The sequence below is a fragment of the Dreissena polymorpha genome, chromosome 1 (genome assembly GCF_020536995.1).
Source record: "Dreissena polymorpha isolate Duluth1 chromosome 1, UMN_Dpol_1.0, whole genome shotgun sequence".
NCBI classification, from domain to species: Eukaryota; Metazoa; Mollusca; class Bivalvia; order Myida; family Dreissenidae; genus Dreissena; species Dreissena polymorpha.
This window is the reverse complement of record NC_068355.1, coordinates 36,157,052-36,178,867: the sequence shown is the minus strand read 5'-3', so window position 1 is coordinate 36,178,867 and position 21,816 is coordinate 36,157,052. Positions and strand designations below refer to the sequence as shown.

At 35.9% G+C, this 21,816-nt stretch overlaps 2 protein-coding genes and 1 non-coding gene across 3 annotated transcripts; 2 read left to right on the top strand and 1 right to left on the bottom strand.

Moving 5' to 3' along the window:
• Window positions 1-287: 287 nt before the first annotated feature.
• Window positions 288-1,568, top strand: LOC127880728 (uncharacterized). The gene is made up of 3 exons (XM_052428466.1): window positions 288-546; window positions 680-872; window positions 1,079-1,568. Exons 1-3 carry the CDS (start codon window positions 513-515, stop codon window positions 1,260-1,262), a joined length of 411 nt encoding a protein of 136 aa, XP_052284426.1. The 5' UTR covers window positions 288-512; the 3' UTR covers window positions 1,263-1,568.
• A 3,178-nt stretch (window positions 1,569-4,746) lies between these two features.
• On the top strand, window positions 4,747-6,871 carry LOC127879949 (uncharacterized). Its single transcript, XM_052427458.1, has 3 exons — window positions 4,747-4,938; window positions 5,088-5,243; window positions 6,347-6,871. The coding sequence occupies exons 1-3, from the start codon at window positions 4,902-4,904 to the stop codon at window positions 6,532-6,534; spliced, it is 381 nt and encodes a 126-aa protein (XP_052283418.1). The 5' UTR covers window positions 4,747-4,901; the 3' UTR covers window positions 6,535-6,871.
• A 3,187-nt stretch (window positions 6,872-10,058) lies between these two features.
• Trnaa-agc (transfer RNA alanine (anticodon AGC)) lies at window positions 10,059-10,140 on the bottom strand. The gene has a single exon. It is a non-coding gene; the product is annotated as a tRNA-Ala (tRNA).
• Between the last annotated feature and the right edge of the window lie 11,676 nt (window positions 10,141-21,816).

Sequence of the window (21,816 nt, the reverse complement as noted above, 5' to 3'; positions counted from 1 at the left end):
AGATTGATAAACATCGCAACTAAAAATCTTCAGTATAAAACAAGACTAAAATTTAATCTGTCATTAGTGTTCTTTTTCTTTCATGTACATTGTTCGTATACTTTTTGAATTAGTTACAAAAACGGTCAAAATTGTCTTTTTGACAAATTGTGAACAAGTCCATATTAAAGAGCGACCATGCTATCGGGAGATGTTAAAGTTAAAAAATATAGATTAATTCAAATTGACGATCTAAAGTTTAATTTATAAAAGAAGAAAAGGGACACAATGAAGACCTGACAATATGCGAAATTGTAATAAATGCAAACTATCGTTGTTCGAAAAAGCGATGTTCAACTGTATATCGGCGTGACATGCATGGTTGCCTCTCCCCAACTTTTATCGCTTGATGGATGGTTGCCTCTCCCCATCTTTAATCGCTTGATGGATGATTGCCGCTTGGTATATATGTTCGTTGTAAAACACTATCTTTATTAAAATTTCGATATTTACACACTAAACAGCGGTCCAAGATGATGAAATGTGTGCTTTTTGTTGCTCTACTGGGTGAGTTTATTGTTTTAAAACTTACTGATATTACTTGTTAGTTTACGTCAGCAGATCTGCATTATAGCTTATGCATTTTTTGTATTAATACATGTAAAAGGCATTCAAGACGTAGCAAACGTTATTGTTTCAGGCTATTTAAACACTGTCTGCGCCCTAAGCTACAATTATTTTGATGAGATGGCACAGAATTATTGCGCTGCAAAAGGCACAGGTTGGACGTTCAGTTTGCGAAGGGATTGTGGAGGCGTGGGTCCAACGTGCAACGATATCTGCACATCAGCAACGACAGAGATTCTTACCACCACCAGAAATCAACAAACCAAGTACGTAATCATCTGTTCACAAGATACTTTTGTTAAACGTGTATTTTATTTCAAATTCTGATATGATATGAAATTACTAAGCACGTGGGTATTATTATATCACCAAGTACACATATATTAAAGAAATAGGAGGATGTAAAAATTAAAGTTGGCCATATTAACGCAAAGAATATGTTTTTAATTAATCATTTAACTTTGTGTTGCAGAGTTGCGTGTTTCGATGCCTTATATATAAATAAGCATCACAACAAACTAGTCGATAATCCTACACTTTCGCAGCCTGACGCAGGAAAGGTTAGTTTCGCCACCTATGGATATGGAGGCAGCGGATGTTCCTGGAGACCTAATCATTGTGGACCAAACTATTGCTGTTGCCGAGCATTCTCTTAAAAAAAGGACGATGGTCGAAAAAGGCTACATTGCATTATACAATTATTGCTGTTAAAGGACAACGTGTATAACTGACGGTATATGTACACAATGAGAATGATATGTAGCATGCGTTGTAACCATGATTAAGAATTGTTCTCTATATTTCGTAGTTTTAGATTAAAGTAAGCTGTCAAACAAAATGACGCCATTTGTTTTACTTGTTATGAATATTAGTATTCTAAAGTTTATGATAATATGTCTTTGATATAGATATATGTGGTGTATCGTATATTTGGAATATGCTTGTAATAGATTTTTAAAACTGAATACATGATAGTAAGTATGTTTGTTCATCAGTCGTTTTTCTATCCATCCACGAAATAATTAAACAAGTGCAATTTATAACAACGATTGCAAATGAATGTTTTGATGAACTTTAACTTAGCTTTCGTCACTATGCTTTACTGACAAACATTGCATGTACAAGCGAACGTGGTGTTATTTTGGACGAACACATAATAAATCTGCTTTTTAAACAAATACACGAATATATACGATACACAATTATACATGTTTTTTCCATTGAAAACCTGTACATACCAGCAATATCATGGCCTAAAGTTTGATCTAAATGATTATCGATCAATGATTATCGATCAATGTGTTAACAAGATTACGAACGCGTCAATAACCTAAAGAATTTTGTTAAACGAAAAGCTTAAACAGGAACATCTAAGATATGCATTTAGTTAAACGTTTGTTATTCGCAAAAAATAAAACTTGGTTGTATTGCTCCGCCATGTCACTGCTACTTACAGTCAGTGGATTAAAGCGATGAATACATTCAATAGTCTAAATATAATATTTGCTTTATGGGTTTGAATAGTCTTTACAGTTTAAAACATCTATATTAAAAAAAACATGTCAACATGACAGTCTGGTACTAAAAGACGGTTAATCACCCCCCACCCATACCCCCGATTCCCTGCACTTGTCGCAGGATCGAGATTCTTGTTTTCAATTTATTTTTATCCAAAACAACCACAGTTTTGGACTAACAAAAAAAACACGTTACAACATGCATATTCCTCATACAGCCCTATTTCTAAATCCCAAGTTTCGTCAAACATACCCAAGTTACTGTTTGAATTATCACAGGATCCAGAGTGTGACTAACGGATGGATGGACGCATGCAGACATGCATGAACGGACGGAACGACGCCTACCACATCTTTCATTGTGCCGTGCTCTGTGAAAAGGGGGTTTAATGCATGTGCATAAAGTGGCGTTCCAGATTAGCCGTTGCGGTCCGCACTGGCTAATCAGGGACGACACTTTCCACCTAAATTAGATTTTTGCTAATAAGAGACTTTCTTAAAGCGCAAACTATCATAGAAGCGGAAATGAGGTAAAGTAAGTAAGATTGTAGACGAAACTTATTTTTAAAAATGAGTGTGTAGCTTTTTAAATCGCAAGTTTGAAATGAACACAACCCATTCAAATTTATAAAGAGTGTGTTTTAAAGGGATCTTATCACGGTTTGGTAAATTGACAAAATTGAAAAAAGTTGTTTCAGATTCGCAAATTTTCGTTTAAGTTATGATATTTGTGAGGAAACAGTATTACTGAACATTTACCATAGTCCAATATAGCCATTATATGTATCTTTTGACGATTTGAAAACCTAAAAATTATAAAGCGTTGCAACGCGAAACGATTGAATAATTTGGAGAGTTCTGTTGTTCTCGTTTAAATTTACGAAACTACGATGATTGCTTATATAAGGTATAAAATACTTAAACTGTGTATACCAGGCGGAATAGCCAAGAGGGCTAATGCGTTTTTACTTCAGACTAACTCCAGGACTCCGGGGGTCACTGGTTCGAGCCCTGGTACCGGCTACTTTTTTTTAAATTTTTTTCTTGATTTTTTACTGGAGCTTTTAAGATCCAATGTTTACATCTATCAATATAAAGCATTTAATGACACACTTCAAAATATGCCAAAATCTGTGAAAAGGCCCCTTTAACGCACATGACGATATTTGTGTGCACTGTTTATCACACTCTTTTTGTTATATAAATAACTTAGACAAAATAACAAAATGTCTCTTTTTGACGTTCTGAAAGCATTGAACATATGATGAAAATGGTGTGATGAGAACCAGTTCATATAAAATAAAATTTGCAATCGCCATCTTATTAAATGAATATTGTTGGACTATCGATTACCTATCACACTAAGAATATAAGTTCATGGTTGAAATTTCCTTTACAAAACTTTTGTGTTTTTTTACACCAATTTAAAATATAAAATAAGATAATTGATGAAAATAAATATGAAAACATAACCTGCGAGCGATACCTTTTAAAGTTTACTCACGAATTAGGTAGTCATTAAGATACGTACATTTCTACGGAATTCGGATAGTGCCATCTATAAACTCGCCCTTCTTTCATCAAGGGCGACACACGACACACGAAGCAATACACGATATTTTGTACGACACTAGAAGCGACACACAATATTTTGCGCGTTACACGAAGCGACGCGCGAGAATGTACCACGAAATATCGCCCTTGTGTAGGTAGCCAAAAAGGTGATATAACGTGGTAAATTTCGCGTGTCGCTTCGTGTATCGCGCAATACACGAAACACGAAGCGACACACGATATTTTGCGCGACACACGAAGCGATACACACTATTTTATTATTCAAATATCGCCCATATATTCCGAATCTCGTGTATCGCGGTCTAATTTCAGGTTGGAGCTCAGTTTGGGGCCCGTACTATACCCTAGCTAATGTGTTGCTGGCCAGTTATTCGCCAACATGGATTTGTTTGTTTTTTTGTTTTTTTTTTCAAATGATGTGGTTCAAAAAAAAGTAGCCAACCAAATTTGTAGTAATTGTTAACCTACACAAATTTAAAAAAAGAAAACTTTTATATAAAATGCTTACTTATTTAAAACAGAAGCTAATGGCATATCTAATACATAATGTATATGTAAATGATTATAATTATATTTTTGAGACATGCATGAAGGTCTGACTAAAACTGGGACCTATACAAACAAGTCAGACCTTCGTGCATGTATCCAAAAATATTAGTATGATCATTATACTCATACCGGTTCATTATTTATTAGATATGCCATTAGCTTCTACTAAAACGCGGAAAATTAATCAACGTACTTCAACCCTAATTAAAGTCCTCAATCGATCATTGATTTGTTATCCTGTTTCTTTAATATTTATTATTTTATGATACACTAAAGATTGTTTAACAAAGGTGGGCATTAATAGTCATTCGTATTGGCGTATATTAAGTTCCTTGCTTTGCTGCGCACGTACCATTGTAAATTACCGTATACACGATATCTGAAAAAAATGCCGGTGCTCCAGTCTTCAAACAATCAGCTTTATTACATTTTATCCTGTTTCTCTAATGTTTATATTCATGTGATACGAGAGTCGGTTCGGTTAAAGATTGTAAAACAAAGGTGGACATTAATACTCATTTGTATTGGCTTACATAAAGTTCCTTGCTCTGATGGCCACGTATCATTTCAAATTACGTCTCTGTATATATATCTGAAAAACGCGAATGCTTAGTAAACAGTGTTGTTCTCTAGGACAAACAGAAGCTAAACAAGATGCAGAGATATTTTATTGTTGTCGGTGCTCTACTGTGTGAGTATATTGTTTTTGCTGTGTGTTTTATATTAATTGATATAGCAATTTTAAATGGAGAAATCAGCTATACATTCTTGCGTATACGTTGTAGTATTTAACGAGAACACGTGCGTTTTAGGTTGCATATACATGTTCCTATGTTTCAGGTTTCATTAACATTGCCTGTGCGATTGACCATTATGCCATAGCCTACAATTATTTCGATGAGATGGCCCAGAATTATTGCGCTGCAAAAAGTGACGGCTGGGTGTTCAGTTTGCGACGTGATTGTGCCGGCGTGGGTCCAACGTGTAACGACATCTGTGCGTCAGCATCAGCCGAAATTCTTCGTACCATAAATCATCAAGCAAACAAATAATGTATCATTATCAACTATAATTCGGATATATCAGTTACTGAATGACAAGTAATGGATTTGTTACTTTCCGGTTTCACATGAACGCTATTGCGCTATTTTCCATCAGACACTTTTTATCGATTGTTGTTATGATTTCAGAAATAATTTTAAAACTAAAATCTTGATCCACCCATAACTGAAAATGAAACTAAGATATGTGGATAAAACATAGCATGTCAGTAAAGGCAACTAAAGGCAAAAGGCCAATTATTTAAATTTTGTCCATTCGATTGTCCGTCCGAAAAATCTTGATATTTTAATGACTTAAAGTAAACTTTGGACAGGTTGATGAAAATCAGTTTGTTTACAGATGACCTCATAAAGAATATGCACATTACTTGAGTTGTGTTCGTCTATCCGTACATCCTTCCGGAATGTGTGGATCATAAGATACTAGAAACTATATATATATGTTAATGCTAGTTTGATAAACCCGTTTGGGAAATATACACGTTATTTCAGTTGTTTTTTTTGTCAGAAAAACATTGCGGTTGCTCTGTAAAATAAATAAACGAAAACTAAATTCTGGACCATGCGACAATTGTTAATGTACTCGTACTAGGTTGATATCACTAGGCATGTGGATATGGGAAATATGCGCGTTATTTTAAGTTTCAGACAAAACTGTTTTGCTAACAGAAATAATTGAAAACTAAAATCTGGATCCTACCTTAACCATAAAGTACTAAAGCTAGTTTGATTAAACGGAGATCCTGTTTTTACTCCTATACCATCAATTCGGTATGGAAATGCTCTTGTGTATACATTTTGGCATTACTTGGAACACCGAACGAAATGGAAGATTATTTAATATTTATTTGCATCGCATATGGTCAACTTAGTCTTGCTGCTGATATTATTACAATTTCTGTTAAGAAATACTATTACTAGTTTTAAGTGCGGCATAATATCGCTTCAAACAAAAATACAGAAGAATGTCGAAATATGAGTGATTGCATATTTACAATAAAATGAATCATAATCTTGATCGATGACATGCTATTACAGGGTTGCGTGCTTCGATGGCTTTACCATTAACAAACACCACAATCAACTGCGAGCTAACCCAACCCCGTATATACAGCCAGACGCAAGATAGGTTAGTTTCGCCACCTATGGTTATGGTTCTGGCGGATGTACCTGGCCACCAAATCACTGTGGACCAAGCTACTGCTGTTGCAAAGCGTTTTGATTAAAACAATCTACATCACAGTTTTTGGACATCGCTTATTTTGTATTAATAAGTTGCTTTTATGTAATATGCAATTTTTATTGCTAACGATGTATGGACAAAATGATGCATGTAATGTAGCTATTAAACAGTTTGACGTAATATTTTTTAAGGTTTTGGAGCTTAAGGTAAAATAAGTTGTAAAATTATGACGCAAAAACTGTGTGATTTTTCCAAACAGTAGTTATAATCAATATCCGTTTTAAAAAGTTCTACAGCACGGATAGTAAAATATTTTCATATTTCCTGTTCCTATTTCACTGTTAACTAATGTAATTCCGATTAAGTAAAATAAAAACAAAGCTCGTGTAACGATTCTTTATTACTATGACGTTTACTTATTCTGCTGAGAATATGGTGTACCGTTCATTTTCCATTACTATGCTTTCTCTAATAAATATTTATTTAACTTGTATCTATGTATGTTTCAGTTCTTTCTCATAAAATCAAATCTTACAATTACATATACACGTGTAAATCAGAATATTGCTACGTTGGCTACCGCCACAGTGAAGAACAACAACAAACTGCATGTGCAAAGATACTTTTAGTTATAATATAACGACGATACACAATCGACTATATTTGTACATCAAATATAAGCTTTAAAATTGTGTCGTATGAATTTAAGAATTATCCAAGCTACATAAGCTGAATGTGCGATCATGAATACATTCTATGACTTTTCTTAGGACACTCAGATTTCTAAATGTGTTACCAACAACAGTTATTTTACGAATTGATACAATAATTATTAAAACCACATCTCTCATGCGCACTGGACTGCGAAATAATTAAAAATGTGCTGTATTATACAATGCACATGTTCGCTCATGATTCGCTTAATGTCTGCCTTACCCGGAAAATGAAAATGAAAGTTGTACAAAGTGTGGATAGAAGCGTATGGTAGACTTTAAGCTGGTCTCTCTTATTTACGTCATAAACTCCAACACTAGCATGAATATTATTAGATCCAACATCCTTTGCGCATTGACGCCTAGGTAAAACAGTTTTTAATGACAAAGACAAAATACACATCAGTAAAACCCGAACTGCGCGAGAAATGGAAAGCTGAAGGTTTGTTTTTCTGGGTTTGCGGTGTAATTATTTTTTAACACAATTCACTTGCTTTATTTTCAAATTATTAACAGATGCGGCGATCGTTAACAAGATTGTGTTATTATATACACGTTTATATCATTTGAATATCAGTGCCATTCTGCAACTTATTATATAAACTGAAGGACACCATTAATACAAGCAATCGCATTTGGTAAAAACTAAGATTGAACACGCTTTTTGTCTGCAGTTTGGTTTAACTGCTGCAAGTTTGGTACATCGACGTACAGGGGGTGGCCCCATACGAACACAAGCAAGTGCAATACGTGTATTTTTACAACCTCCTCGCAGATATATGATTGTTTCCGATCCAAGCTCTGTCATGTCCCTATGGTTAATGTGTTCAACAACCAACTTTGAGAATTAACTGCTGTATTTTGTCAATTTAACTGAGTTTTACCATTACCTTGAAGGTAGCTGCGGTTTTTGAACACATCATTCCACATGGGTGATCATTTGTAGTGTCAAAAGCTTTCTATGCATGTTCACGTTATATAGCGGACACAGCCAACTTTAAAAATCAAGCATTGTCTGTTTACTTTTTACCTTAAAGTTTTACCTTGATTTTAAAGATAGCAAGATGGTTCTTGAATTGACACACTTTCTCATTAAGGTGAACATTTGAACCATTTTATCTTAATTTTTTTAATGCATCTACACGAGTTTTAGTCGTGAGCTGAGAAAAATAGACGAACCAAATATTATGGGACAAAGTAATTCTAATATCCCCCCCCCCTCCTCTAACATCGCCTTCTCAAAGTGGGCGTATAATCAGTATTCTGGTAATTGTCGATCCCCATTTCATAATCCAATTCTTAGTGATGAAAGTTTAAATAAAAGTGCAAGCCTTTAACAAGAAATTAAACTAAGAACCTGCCGAAGTACATGTACATCCTTGTTGGCAAGGAAAGAGTGTCCTAAACTAAGCTTATCTTTTTATTCGAATCAGACGATATCAACGACAAGGAATGCATCTTTGTAGTGTTCAGTATCGTACGCAATGGTTATACTGATGTTCTAACTTGAAGGCAATAAAGTGAACACCCATTCAGGAGAGTTATTTTACATCAATAATTACAAAAAAATACAGCCACATGTAACTTGATAATGACTTTGCAAACACCAAAACAGGACGGTTTTATGTGTCTATAGAAAAGCTTCGCGCGATAGAGATCTGAACAAGCAACCCGAACGTTTCAATCCGAACTAGCACAAAACACGCAACAAAACCTGCCTATCCCTGGTACAACATGACAGCTTTTGAATAATTGTATAAAAGCATCAGGAAGTAAACATACTTTGCGTCCGTCTGATATTTATGTGACTTGATGATTCACTAACTTACCCGATGGCACTGTAATAAGAAGGAGAACTTGCTTATTAAAGTAGTGTAATTCTTGAGTCCTCTACCAGAGAAACCCTCATCAAGTGCAGATTATGTTCTGTACAACCCTCTTTATAATGAACGGAGCGAGGTTATGAGTAACAGGATTGTTTATGAGGGGAAAGGAGTAATAAAGTAATATAATAGAAAATATTATATTTTTGCGATTTTCACAACAAATGTATTAAGTTAAGGCATATTTTATAAACTTATCACTACCACTATTTACTAGACAGATACACTGTATACTATCACAATACGCTGATAAATTTGTTAAGGTAGCGCACCTCTAATGGGAACATATCCAAATATAATCTAATTAATTATTTTCTTAATCAGCATCATTTCACTGAACTACATGCAAATTTGTAGGTAGGCTTTCCATGCTTTTTAAAAAAATATACCGATTTTTTCAAAACCACCCCCACGCTCGGCTTTTGTCCAGTTTATTTTCACCCCTGGGGTATATAAAAGTTCCATAATTCATTCAAATTTCCAAATATGGGCATGCAGTTGGTGTGTACAGATGCTGTAAAGGTGTTTAAAGTTTAAACAAGATGAAATAAGTATTCTTTTACAGACATTTATTTTTTACAAATTTTTATCTATGGAAGAGCGCCATGAAATGTAAGTGATTTCAGCCAAGTAAAAATTGGGTCGGTTAAAAACAAAGTGTCATAAAATTCAAAATAGTATCATTTAAGTCATATTTTAAACTTAGTTTTTATAGAAACACTATATACAGCAAAAATACCAAGAAATAGACAGATTTACCGTTTACTTTTTGAAATAAAAATAAAAATGCAACATGCATGGTTCGTATTTTCAACAGTAAATCACCAAATTTCGCCATAACGTTGTTTTAATTTTAATAATTGAAGAATGTGCATAAAAATTGCAACATATTTAACAATAAATATAGCTTATATGCCATATTAAATCAAATTACGTTAGAAAATAAATAAAACGCGTCGCAAAAAAGTATACGTCGTCGGCAGGATTCGAACCTGCGCGGGCATATCCCAAAAGATTGCTAGTCTATCGCCTTAACCACTAGGCTACGGCACCTAATAGTAGGCTCTTCAACCTTCGAAGAAATCGCGGGAAATCATTAGAGGTGCGCTACCTTAAATAATACACTTGTACAGTTCACGATTAAATCAAACACAAACAATAACAAATTCGTGTTGTTTTATATTTATTCCAAAATAAAAATAAATGACACAACATCAGGCATACAATACACACTAGTATATTTAACAATGAAAGCTTATGCATTACTAGTTTTCAAATGATACACGTTATACAAGCACTCTGCATGAATGTCTTGCTGTCCTTTTTAATAAAGAGGAATTCAAGTATATACGATTAATTGTTGACTAGTTCTTGCGAACGAATGACTAATTATTGCGTACATTTTGAATCCAAATTACAAATCCAGTTCGTAAAATTGACTTCGATATGCTAACAAAAAAAAGATTTCATGAAATATCATTTTTTGCATTTCATTTTTAACGCAATGGTCACTAATTATTTAACATTACAAAGCTAGAATCAGGAAACAAGTCAAGCTCAAATGTTAGACAATCGATAGCTCATTAAGCCCTTTTATATACTTCGTTTATTCTCCGTAATTCCTCCGTTAGCATTACATGTAGGCAATTACAATATCTCGGATATTCGGATGGAGCTTGTTTGGGAACATGTGTACATATGTTTATTTTGCGGTTCCATTTCGATATTATTATGCAAGTTATGAGCCAGTATTACACGTGAAACTATAATTCAACAAATTGTAGCTTGTCCGTAGCAGTTCATTGCTCTGTAAATGGCCGTTCAATTGCATGTACAGGTTTGACGTCCCAAGTACCACTTTATTTTTGTTGTTATATTGTTTAGGTCTGGTTGATATCGACCTTTATCACAAAGACCCGACAAAACTCTGTTTTCTATTTTTGATAAAATTGATGTAAACGAATAGAGTTTCCCACGACTTTTTTAACAGTAACATTTGCAAACGCTTTCGCACGAATATAAGTTTTCAGTTTGAGTTGCAAACAGAAAACATTTTATAACAAAATTCGAAAAATGACCTCCAACATCAAGGTGTGACCTTGGCCAATGAACACGGGTGTTACATGCGACATAGCGTCGCCTCTTGGTGGTCATTTGTTGTAAGCTATTTTAAAATGACACGATGATTTACACAGTTACAATCCGGGCTGTTTTATGAATCGGTTTTACCTTTTGCCGAGACCGTTGAGGTACACATTAGGGTGTTACTTGCAACACGCCGCCTTCATACGGTTGTCATTTGTGGGAAATAATGTTAAATTGCATGATTGATGCCAAAGTTACAGTTCGGAGAAGATTTGTGATGGCTCAATTTGAATAGTGAACCCTAAGTGTGTAAGTGTGACCTTGACCTTTGTGGCTGAGAAAGTTTTGTTACACGTCGTCTCAAAATGGTTAACCTTTGTGGACCTGTGTGGCTGGTAAAGGGGTAGTACACGCGACACGTCGTCTCATAATAGTGAACCTTTGTAGACCTGTGTGGCTGGTAAAGGGGTGTTACACGCGACACGTCGTCTCATGATTGTGAACCTTTGTTGACCTGTGTGGTTGGTAAAGGGGTGTTATACACGACACGTCGTCTCATGATTGTGAGCCTTCGTGGTAAGTTATTTTAAAATTGCTTAATAAATGACCAAGTTACAGTCCGGACAAGATCACGCAGATACACTCGACCACTGTGTCTACTATATCGAGCTTTATGCAAGCGAGCTAGCAATCAACAAACTTACAGATATAATGAACCAGCTTGTAATACACTACGACATAAAATATTGCCTAAGGTAAATGGCCAGTTAATCTAGTGTTCCCTTTTCACCAGACTCGTCGCGCATGAGCATGGTATGCACCAGATCAAACTCTTATATCAGACTAGTGTAACTTCAACGTTTTAAAGAATACAACACTGCATGCCACAACATTGATCACGGTGCCTATACCATGTGACTTTGAAAGATATGTGTTGGGAGAATAAAGCGCGACCCAGTTAACATTTTTAATGATGTCTTTTTAAATATTTCACCATTTTTAATGGGATAAAGTGGAGAGCCCGCTCATTCGTGAGAGTTTCCTATAGGTATCATGATCTTTTAAAAATAGGTAAGTTTTTTCAGTAAAGTGCAACCGCGCGTTTGTAATATGAAGTCCCCACACTGATCCGACATTTTTCTAACCGTTCAAACGCATTGTTGCAGTTTTCTGAAAAAATACTTATTTGTTTAAAAAGATCATGATACCAATAAACAAGAGGGCCATGATGGCCCTGAATCGCTCACCTGACTCATTAAGATCAGATGAAAACTATGACCTCTATTGTCTACACAATGTTTTTCTATGATTTGACCTAGTGACCTAGTTCCTGACTCTAGATGACCCAAATACAATCCCAATCCAGATTTCATCAAGATAAACATTCTGACCACAGTTCATAAATATTGGATGAAAACTGTGAACTCTATTGTCAACACAAGGTTTTTCTATTTATTTGACCTAGATTTTTACCCCAGATGACCCAAATACAATCCCACCCAGATTTCATCAAAAATTCTGACCAAATTTCATAAAGGTTGGATGAAAACTGTGATCTCTAATGTCTACACAAGGTTTTTCTATTATTTGACCTAGTGACCTAGTTTTTGACCCCAGATGACCCAAATAAAATCCCAACCCAGATTTCATCAAGATAAACATTCTGACCAAATTTCATAAAGATTGGATGAAAACTGTGACCTCTATTGTCTACAGAAGGTTGTTCTATTATTTGACCTAGTGACCTTGTTTTTGACCCCAGATGACCCAAATACAAGCCCAAACCGGATTTCATCAAGATAAACATTTTGACCAAATTTCATCAAGATTGGATGCAAACTGTGACCTCTACTGTCTACACAAACAAATTGTTGACGGACGGACGCACGGACACACGCAGGCACGCACAACGGACGCCGGACATCACACGATCACATTAGCTCACCGTGTCACTTAATGACAGGTGACCTAAAAATATGTGTCGGAGATAAACATGAACAGTTGTGGTTAAAATCCCATAGAAACAAGGGCTGTTTGTAAAACATGCATGCCCCCCTATATGGGCTATAAGTTGTAGTAGCAGCCATTGTGTGAATACGTTTTTTGTCACTGTGAATGGTGGTGGTGGTGGTGGTGGTGGTGGTGGTGGTGGTGGTGGTGGTGGTGGTGTGGTAGTAGTAGTAGTAGTAGTAGTAGTAGTAGTAGTAGTAGTAGTAGTAGTAGTAGTAGTAGTAGTAGTAGTAGTAGTAGTAGTAGTAGTAGTAGTAGTAGTAGTAGTAGTAGTAGTAGTAGTAGTAGTAGTAGTAGTAGTAGTAGTAGTAGTAGTAGTAGTAGTAGTAGTAGTAGTAGTAGTAGTAGTAGTAGTAGTAGTAGTAGTAGTAGAAGTAGTAGTAGTAGTAGAAGTAGTAGTAGTAGTAGTAGTAGTCGTAGTAGTCGTAGTAGTAGTAGTAGTGGTAGTAGAAGTAGTAGTAGTAGTAGTAGTAGTAGTAGTGGTAAAAGTAGTAGTAGTAGTGGCAGTAGTAGTAGAAGGTGGTGGTGGTGGTGGTGGTGGTGGTGGTGGTGGTACTACTAGTAGTAGTAGTAGTAGTAGTAGTAGTAGTAGTAGTAGTAGTAGTAGTAGTAGTTGTAGTAGTAGTAGTAGTAGTAGTGGTAGTAGTAGTAGTAGTAGTAGTAGTAGTAGTAGTAGTAGTAGTAGTAGTAGTAGTAGTAGTAGTAGTAGTAGCAGTATCAGTAGCAGAAGCAGTAGCAGCATTACAAGACCAATACTTAACAATGATCAAATGGGAAAAGGTAACCTACACTGGCAGTAAATATGGGGCTCATTTACAGGTCAGATTTGGAATCTCTGCTGTAAAATGAGATTTTGAATGAATTAAAGGGAGGCAAATCTGTAATAAAAAGAACATGCATAAACCGTAGTTGTTTCCCTTGTTTGAACCATGCTAAATCCTTACAAGTTTGGAAAGAATTGGATGAAAAATTTGGACTTTATTGCATAAACACCATTTTCTCAATTCAAGGGGAGGTAATTCTGTACTTCATGGACCAATAATGCTCATTTTTTGTAGGGTTCGTGTCCTCATTGATATAAAGACACTGTGCAAATTTGGAAAGGATTGGACAAAAAATGTGGAAGATTTTTTAAAGTTTTCACAAAATAGGCAAAAACGAATAAACATGCAAAGTTCAACGAGCTCCTGCGGCCATGTTTTTTGACGAATCAAATTTCTTTGAACAACTTTTTCAGGGGAGCCTTCAAAGGTCATCCATGTGAATTTTTTTGAAAATCTGATGAGCGGTTTCTGACAAGAAGATTTTTTAAGGTTTTTACCATATATGGTCATGGCGGCCATCTTGGTTATGTGATCAAAATTTGTTTAACAATTCTTTTGTCCCATGACCTAGGGATGCTCCACATGAAATATAGTTGAAATTGGCTCAATGGTTTAGTAGAAGAAGATGTTTACAAATTGTTTACAGACAGACAGACGGACGGACGGACGGACGGACGCCGGACGCTGAGTGATCACAATAGCTCACCTCGAGCTATCGCTCAGGTGAGCTAAAAACTCTTGCGAATGAGCGAATTCTCCCAACACAGATCCGAAAAAGTCACGTGGTAAAGGCATCGTGTTGATATCATCCTCTATAAGCAAGAGGTTAACTTTGTCCACCATGAAAATGAGGTTAGGTAAGATTACTCTCCCTTTATTTATTGTTCATGTTTTGAATAAAAATTCAATCCTCCTTTTATCAGATCTTCTTAGGTGTCTCAAAATATGATTATGATCATTTACATATACATTATGTATTAGATATGCCATTAGCTAATAGCTAAAATAATAAAGCATTTTATATAAAAGTAATGTGCTTGTTTTCATATTTTTATTGTTGTAAGTTAACAGTAACTCTTAAGCTAGGGTATAGTGTGGACCCCAGACTGAGCTCCAACCTTATGTTTTTAGTGTTTACTCGAGAATTTCAAGTTATTATCGCAGCAGAGATGCAGACCATGTAGGATTGTGTATTTTTCCAAACACGGTATTTAATTTAAGGCTGTATTTGCCATAGATTTCAGAAGGCATGTTCCCAGCCTCAAAATAACTCTGTTTCTCAATTTCTCAATTTAAAAACTGACTATTTGTCAGCGCCTTTGAATGTTTATGTAGGTTCCTCACTCCCAGTTCCAATTATATGTAACAAACTCTCTGACCCGGACTAGATATCTGTCGGTGAGAATGGGAGATTTGTAAGCATGGTCAACACCCAGCCGGTGCTAGTCGTATCGAGGATGGTAAATATCCGTTATCTCCAATGACGTTGGGTTCGTAAAAGAGGTGCCGATTTGAAAAAGCCTGCAAAACTGTGAGTAATACCACGATTCAACCTTCATCGCTCATATAAGCCATTGGGCCTTCTCTTCATCTCTTCACTTCATCATCACCTCGTTCCATTTGTATACAACGAACTGTATTTCCCGCACTAGATCTCTGTCGGTCATTATGGTAGATTTGCAAGCATGGCCAACTGCCAGCCGGAGCACATAGTAGATAACGAGAACACAATTACATTTCCCTTATCTCTTGTGATTTGTGTGGTTCGTAAAAGAGATGCCGAATTCTAGAAGACTGAGGGCCTTTACGTGATTCCACCCAAATCGCTCATATAAGTCACTACGGCCTTCTCTTCAACACCGTTGTGTATTACAAGCGTGTATGTGTGAGAGATAGGTCTGATGGTGGTAAGGACAACACCGTCATATCCGTGTAGGAAAGAACCGTTGGCAGAAATTAATATGTACGCGTAATTTAACGACCTTCGATGTTGTTCTATTGATTGTCTAGAGAAGTACACGTATGTCACCACCGTTAATCACGGGCGCCACCTCCTTTTTGCGATGCATTGATAAGTGAGCCAATGCCACTTCCGAGGTGGCGCTAAGGGCCGGATGTTATTAAATGTCACGGATAATTCTATACAGTAATGATAGTGAGTTAGTTTTATATGGGGGGTTTTCAACATACATTGTATTTCGCATTATTTTCAAATTGGGCAATGAAATGCGATTCAGCGAATATTTATTCATCCGCACATGTACAGAAACATATAATAAAAACCCATTTGGAAACGTGATGACCTTTATAAGTTTTGGCATGGTAAAGATTTTAACATAAAATCCAATGCACTATTTTAACTATTTTAATTTTCGATGCCGACCATAAACTTTTTGTTTCGTCTTTTTTCTTAATTCGACGATAATGAAATATACTCAAAAAGTAAAGTCTACATAATTATGAAGAAACATGTGTTGCAAAGAAATGTTTTAATTTCTGTTATTGAATATACTACAAAACGTGAAAGAAGCTTCAGTATCATAAACAAAAAGGTAACGATTAAAGCTTAACTATCCTAATTTTTTGCAGATATCAATTGGAACGAATTGCATATGTTAGTCTTTTTAAGATTCGGCATATGCTAGTCTATTTATGATTCGTTGACCTTTGCCTTTTAGTAAATTAAGCAATTTTAATAGCGGACAAAACTCAGCGTTTCTAGAAGGAGTAATATCTTTTTATTACTTCGTGCATTTTGTTTTTGTATTAACACATTTGTTGAAGAGGACATATTTTGAGAACGTTGAGCATTTAGTTATTGGATTTATTGAGTATTACATTTTGGATTTATATCATACATGTTTTTTCAGGTTATTGATTTCTTAATTGAGGTAACTTATATATTCACATATTTACATCTTTGTTTTACAGAATGTGTATATGTTCTTTATAGCTTTGGGTTTAAGTATTTAGGTTGAAAAATAAAAAAGAAATCTGAAAAAGGAGCATTAAATTATTTATCAAATGTAAGTCATGTGATGATTCATATATCGTGCATTGGCGCAACCTCATGTCTTTAGCTCCACCTCCATGGCATTGGCTCTATTGGCTCTTTTGGAAAAATACTAAATTATCTAATAGATCTGCAAGATGTCAATGTGTATGTGCATGCAGCAACTATAAGTTAAACGCAATCGTTTGATGTCGTTCGCGAATTAATCGGGTGGAATTTTGCTCGTCACACAGGCAAAATACATTGAATTGCTTTCAAAAACTCCACCATGTCGCAACTTATAAAGATCCTAAAGTTTCCAAATGGGCTGTGGTTGTATGTGTATGTACATTTGTGGATGAATAAATCTTAACTGAATCGCACTACATTTCCCGATTTTTTTAAACATTGCGAAATATTTTGGAAAAACATTTAAAACCTATTCAAAACATCCGGTCCTTAGCGCCACCTCGGAAATAGCACTGGCTCATTTATTTATGCATCGCAAAAGAGAGGTGGCGCCCGTGATTACGACCGTGTATGTAATATGCATGGATTTTGACACAATATATTACAAAACAAATAAATACAAGGACCGTGGGAATATTCCATAAAATAGTACATTATAATAGTATAACTTAACCCCCAGTACCATATATAACCACGAATGAACACTGCAGTCGCGGATTTTTGAGCGACGACGGTCTTCACCCCGGTGACAACACGGTATCCACAACTAACGCGTACAATACGGACAGTCCTGCAAGCGACGCGCAATCAACACGGCGCCCACATGGACGAACTGTCCCGGAATAGCAAGGCAAAAATACGGATAGCCCCGGATAAACCCGGATCAACACGTCATCTACACGGACCAACCCGGACCTTCAGGACAATGACACTGATAAACACGGCAGCGATACGGACCAAACACGATTTGCCCCTGACTGACAATAATTTATATAAAATCAGGTTGATTTTCGGTGACTCCAATTATGCGGCTTACCGGTCAGCGCAGTGGTTGGTACACGCGCTTCTCACGTAGAAAACCCGGGTTCAATACCCGTCCCCGGCAGCATGTGAATTTGGTTGGTTGTCACCATACCGGGCAGGTAGGGTTTCCTCGAGATCTATACTCCGACTACCCCCAACAGCACAATACCACACTTATATTGAAATCTTACAGCAAACAAATGGATGGAAAGTGCAGGTATGATTAAAAATTCTGTCAAAATTTCGTGAGGGAAGTAAATTAATTAGATGGGAATGTTTCGACACACTCCGTGTTCTTACATAATGCAGATCCAGGCGCGGAGGGCTTACTGAACTCAAACATGCACATACAAACACTCACACTGTGATTTCATCATTCCACAATCGGATCTTGAAGGTGTACCCTCGTATTTCGGTAACATACATTTAGCTAAAACTTCAAAATGACAGCAAAAATGAAACGTACTGTTGAAGTGGGCATTCCAGATCCAACAAGATCGTTACGAGCACCATCCGCTACCGAACAGCAGTAACAAGAAGAAACAAGTTCGTGATCCAGATTAAGATTGCCATCAGCTGCACAAGTAGATCTACATGCAACATCACCACTCACGAAAACTGACGCTTTAAAGAAAAAAAAGACGCCCATCGTCCTGTCTGAGGAACAGGGGCTCGACTATTCCATATAAACGACTCCCAGAGCCTTTGATAATTTTTGCTATGGCGGCTCTGGGAGTCCATATTCACTCGTTCATAAAGACAAGAGCAAATCTGCGCACAGATTTCGTGCGCATAACTAAACAGACGTCGTTCGAGACAAATTGAGGAAAATAATAAAACATTTCATAAACATGTTAAATTTACCCGAATGGCAACCTATGGATGTCATCCTTTGCATGCACCCTATAAAACACGACGATGTTTTAACACACTTTTCTCGCTGACATGTTTATGTTTAAATTTGAATCAGTGTATTCTGTATCGAATACCACATCGTTATCGACTTTAATAGGCTCCAACACATAACCCTACGTGCAAAATATTGGTGTAATGCGACCTAACCAATATTGGGTCAATTTTCCGATATGGCGGATACAGCGTACGAAAGAAAAACTAAGTCAATAAAAAACAATTATTTCTTGCTTTAATGGTACCATTTGGATGAGTTTGTGGTTTAGCCAGGTTAACTTTAAAAAGTTCTTGCAGTTTCAGTGTTCCTTAACCCTTGCATTGTTGATAACATTTTGCACCCATGGACAAAAGAGAGTGCATTGCAACTCTCAGCAGCCCATTGGGCTATAAAGCTTAGAGTTGAATTATTGCAACTAGGGGTCGACATGGCCGATTGTCTCAAAGAGAACTTTATGTTGTACCTGAAGAGCAAATATAAATACAAAAACACGATACAGAAGACAGACCTCTGGAATTCGAACGCACTAGAACTTAATATTGAGCCCGGGGTCTATGCTGAAGACCTGTTACGGGAGGAGAAGAGAGGCTCGGCAACAAAAAACATTGCTGTAAGGCAGATCAGCAGGAAGAGCATGTTAAAAGCCACACAACTTGAAATGAAATACATGTTAATCAATACATATAGATGCAATTTGAAAGTGCGCAAATTTGTCATTAAATCTTTAGCCTAGTTAGCAAGTAATTTATTATTTTTCAAACGGTACCGCTTTTAAAACCGAAAGTAGGATTTCTATACGTATGTACGTCCATTTCGACAAACGCAAAAAGACGGATTTCTACCTTGTAACCACCAGATATATTCTAATTGGCATAGATAACATTAAGTTTATAGCCTAGTTAATAAGTAATTTATTATTTTTCAAACGGTACCGCTTTTCAAACAGAAAGTAGGATTTCTAGACGTATACGTCCATTTCGACAAACGCGATTATTGTTAACTTTTAAAGCGCAAAAAGACCGATTTCTACCTTGTAACCACCAGATATATTATACTAGTAATTCGCATAGATAAAATTTGTTTCTTATTTATACTTAAATTTACTATGCCAAATAAGTTGTGTGGCTTTAAGTTTATATTACTCATATGATTTTTTGTCATTTTTAGTACATGGTGTTATTTTTATCCTGTCAACACATTACCAAAATAATAACTCTCGGATAAAGGGTGTTTAGGTTAAGTTTAAACTAAGTAGTAAGTAATATACATGTACGGTTAGTTGATACGCGAACGGTTACTATTGTGTTTAATCGACATGAGCAGAAAAGCTTGAATAGAGAATAACATAACACAACATAATAGATGGTAAGTGTCTTGGATGGGCGAAGTTCATCGGGCTCGGCTAACCGGATACAATTTCTACACCTTGCACGACAAATCCATTCAACACCCTAAGCACACGGCGGCTACACGGATCACATGCCAGATCGTGCCGGATATGATCCGTTTTGATGCGGCAACTATATGAGAATGGGGCTTTAGTGAAAGGATGGTGTTGGCATCCATAGTGTTTTGTTGTAGGACATACCGTAGTGACCAGCTCGAAATGCGTGTATGGGCTAATTAGCCTTTAATCTTTTCTGTCGCCGTTGTTACTATTCTGTTCAAGCGGGAACGCGCGAAATCACTCGTTCCGAACAGTTCGCACTTGTGGGCGTGGTGCTGTTTTGTAATTACCGCTAGTTCGATGCGTACCGAGGTCGTGTTGTGCAGTGAGTTTTAGTGTTTCTAGAATTAAGTGCGATGTATGAACAATATTATGCGTACTGTGCCTTGCAAAATATATGCTACTCTTTTTTAAGTACGTACTGTTACGTAAATGAATAAGAATATGTTTTACATACACGCTTAATATTTCAAAATTTGAATGTAAAATTTGTTAAATACTTGTACTTTTAAAACGTACGATATGTCCAATATTAAATATGGTACTTTTAACTTGATTACAAAAAAGTAAATTCAAATGTAATTATATCTATTCTGGTAAAATTGTTACATGAACGTCGATCATATATATATATATATATATATATCCTTCATACAAGCATAACAAACATTTGTTACGTTTGATCGCATTTGTATGTTGCGAGGTCAAAAATACGATCGCACATATTGGTTTAAAGGGGCTTTTTGCACAGATTTTGGCATGTTTTGAAGTTTGTCATTAAATGCTTTATATTGTTAAATGTAAACATTGGATCTAAAAAGCTCCAGTAAAAAAAAATGAAGAATAACATTTAAAAATAGGAAAAAAAGTAGGCCGCAGCAGACCCCCGGAGTCCTGGAGCAAAAACCAATTAGACCGCTCCTGCCAAGTATGTACGAGTGACGTATTTTATACTTTATATAAGCAATCTTCGTAGTTTCACAAAATTAAACGACAACAACAAAACTCTCCAAATTATTCAATCGTTCCGCGTTGCAACGCTTTATAATTTTCAGGTTTTTAAATCGTCAAAAGATGCATATAATGGCTATATTAGACCATAGTAAATGTTCAGTATTTCTGTTTTCTCACAAATATCATAACTAAAACGAAAATTTGCGATTCTGAAACAACTTTTTTCAATTTTGTCATTTTACCAAAACGTGAAAAGATCTCTTAAAACTTGCAATCACATAAGATCCCCATATCCATTTAGCTGATATGAAGTTTTGATTATTTATTCCTGCTACAAAACCAAATAACCCGTACGAAAACAGCCCGTACACTTCTGATAATTTCTTGTAGAATAGTTTGGTATCAATATTATTTACCAACCAGCATTTTATTGTGTTTATCATTTAATATATATGTTCCTGTTTCCCCTTCATTAAGTTAAACCTAAATCTAAATGTTAAACATTGATGATTGC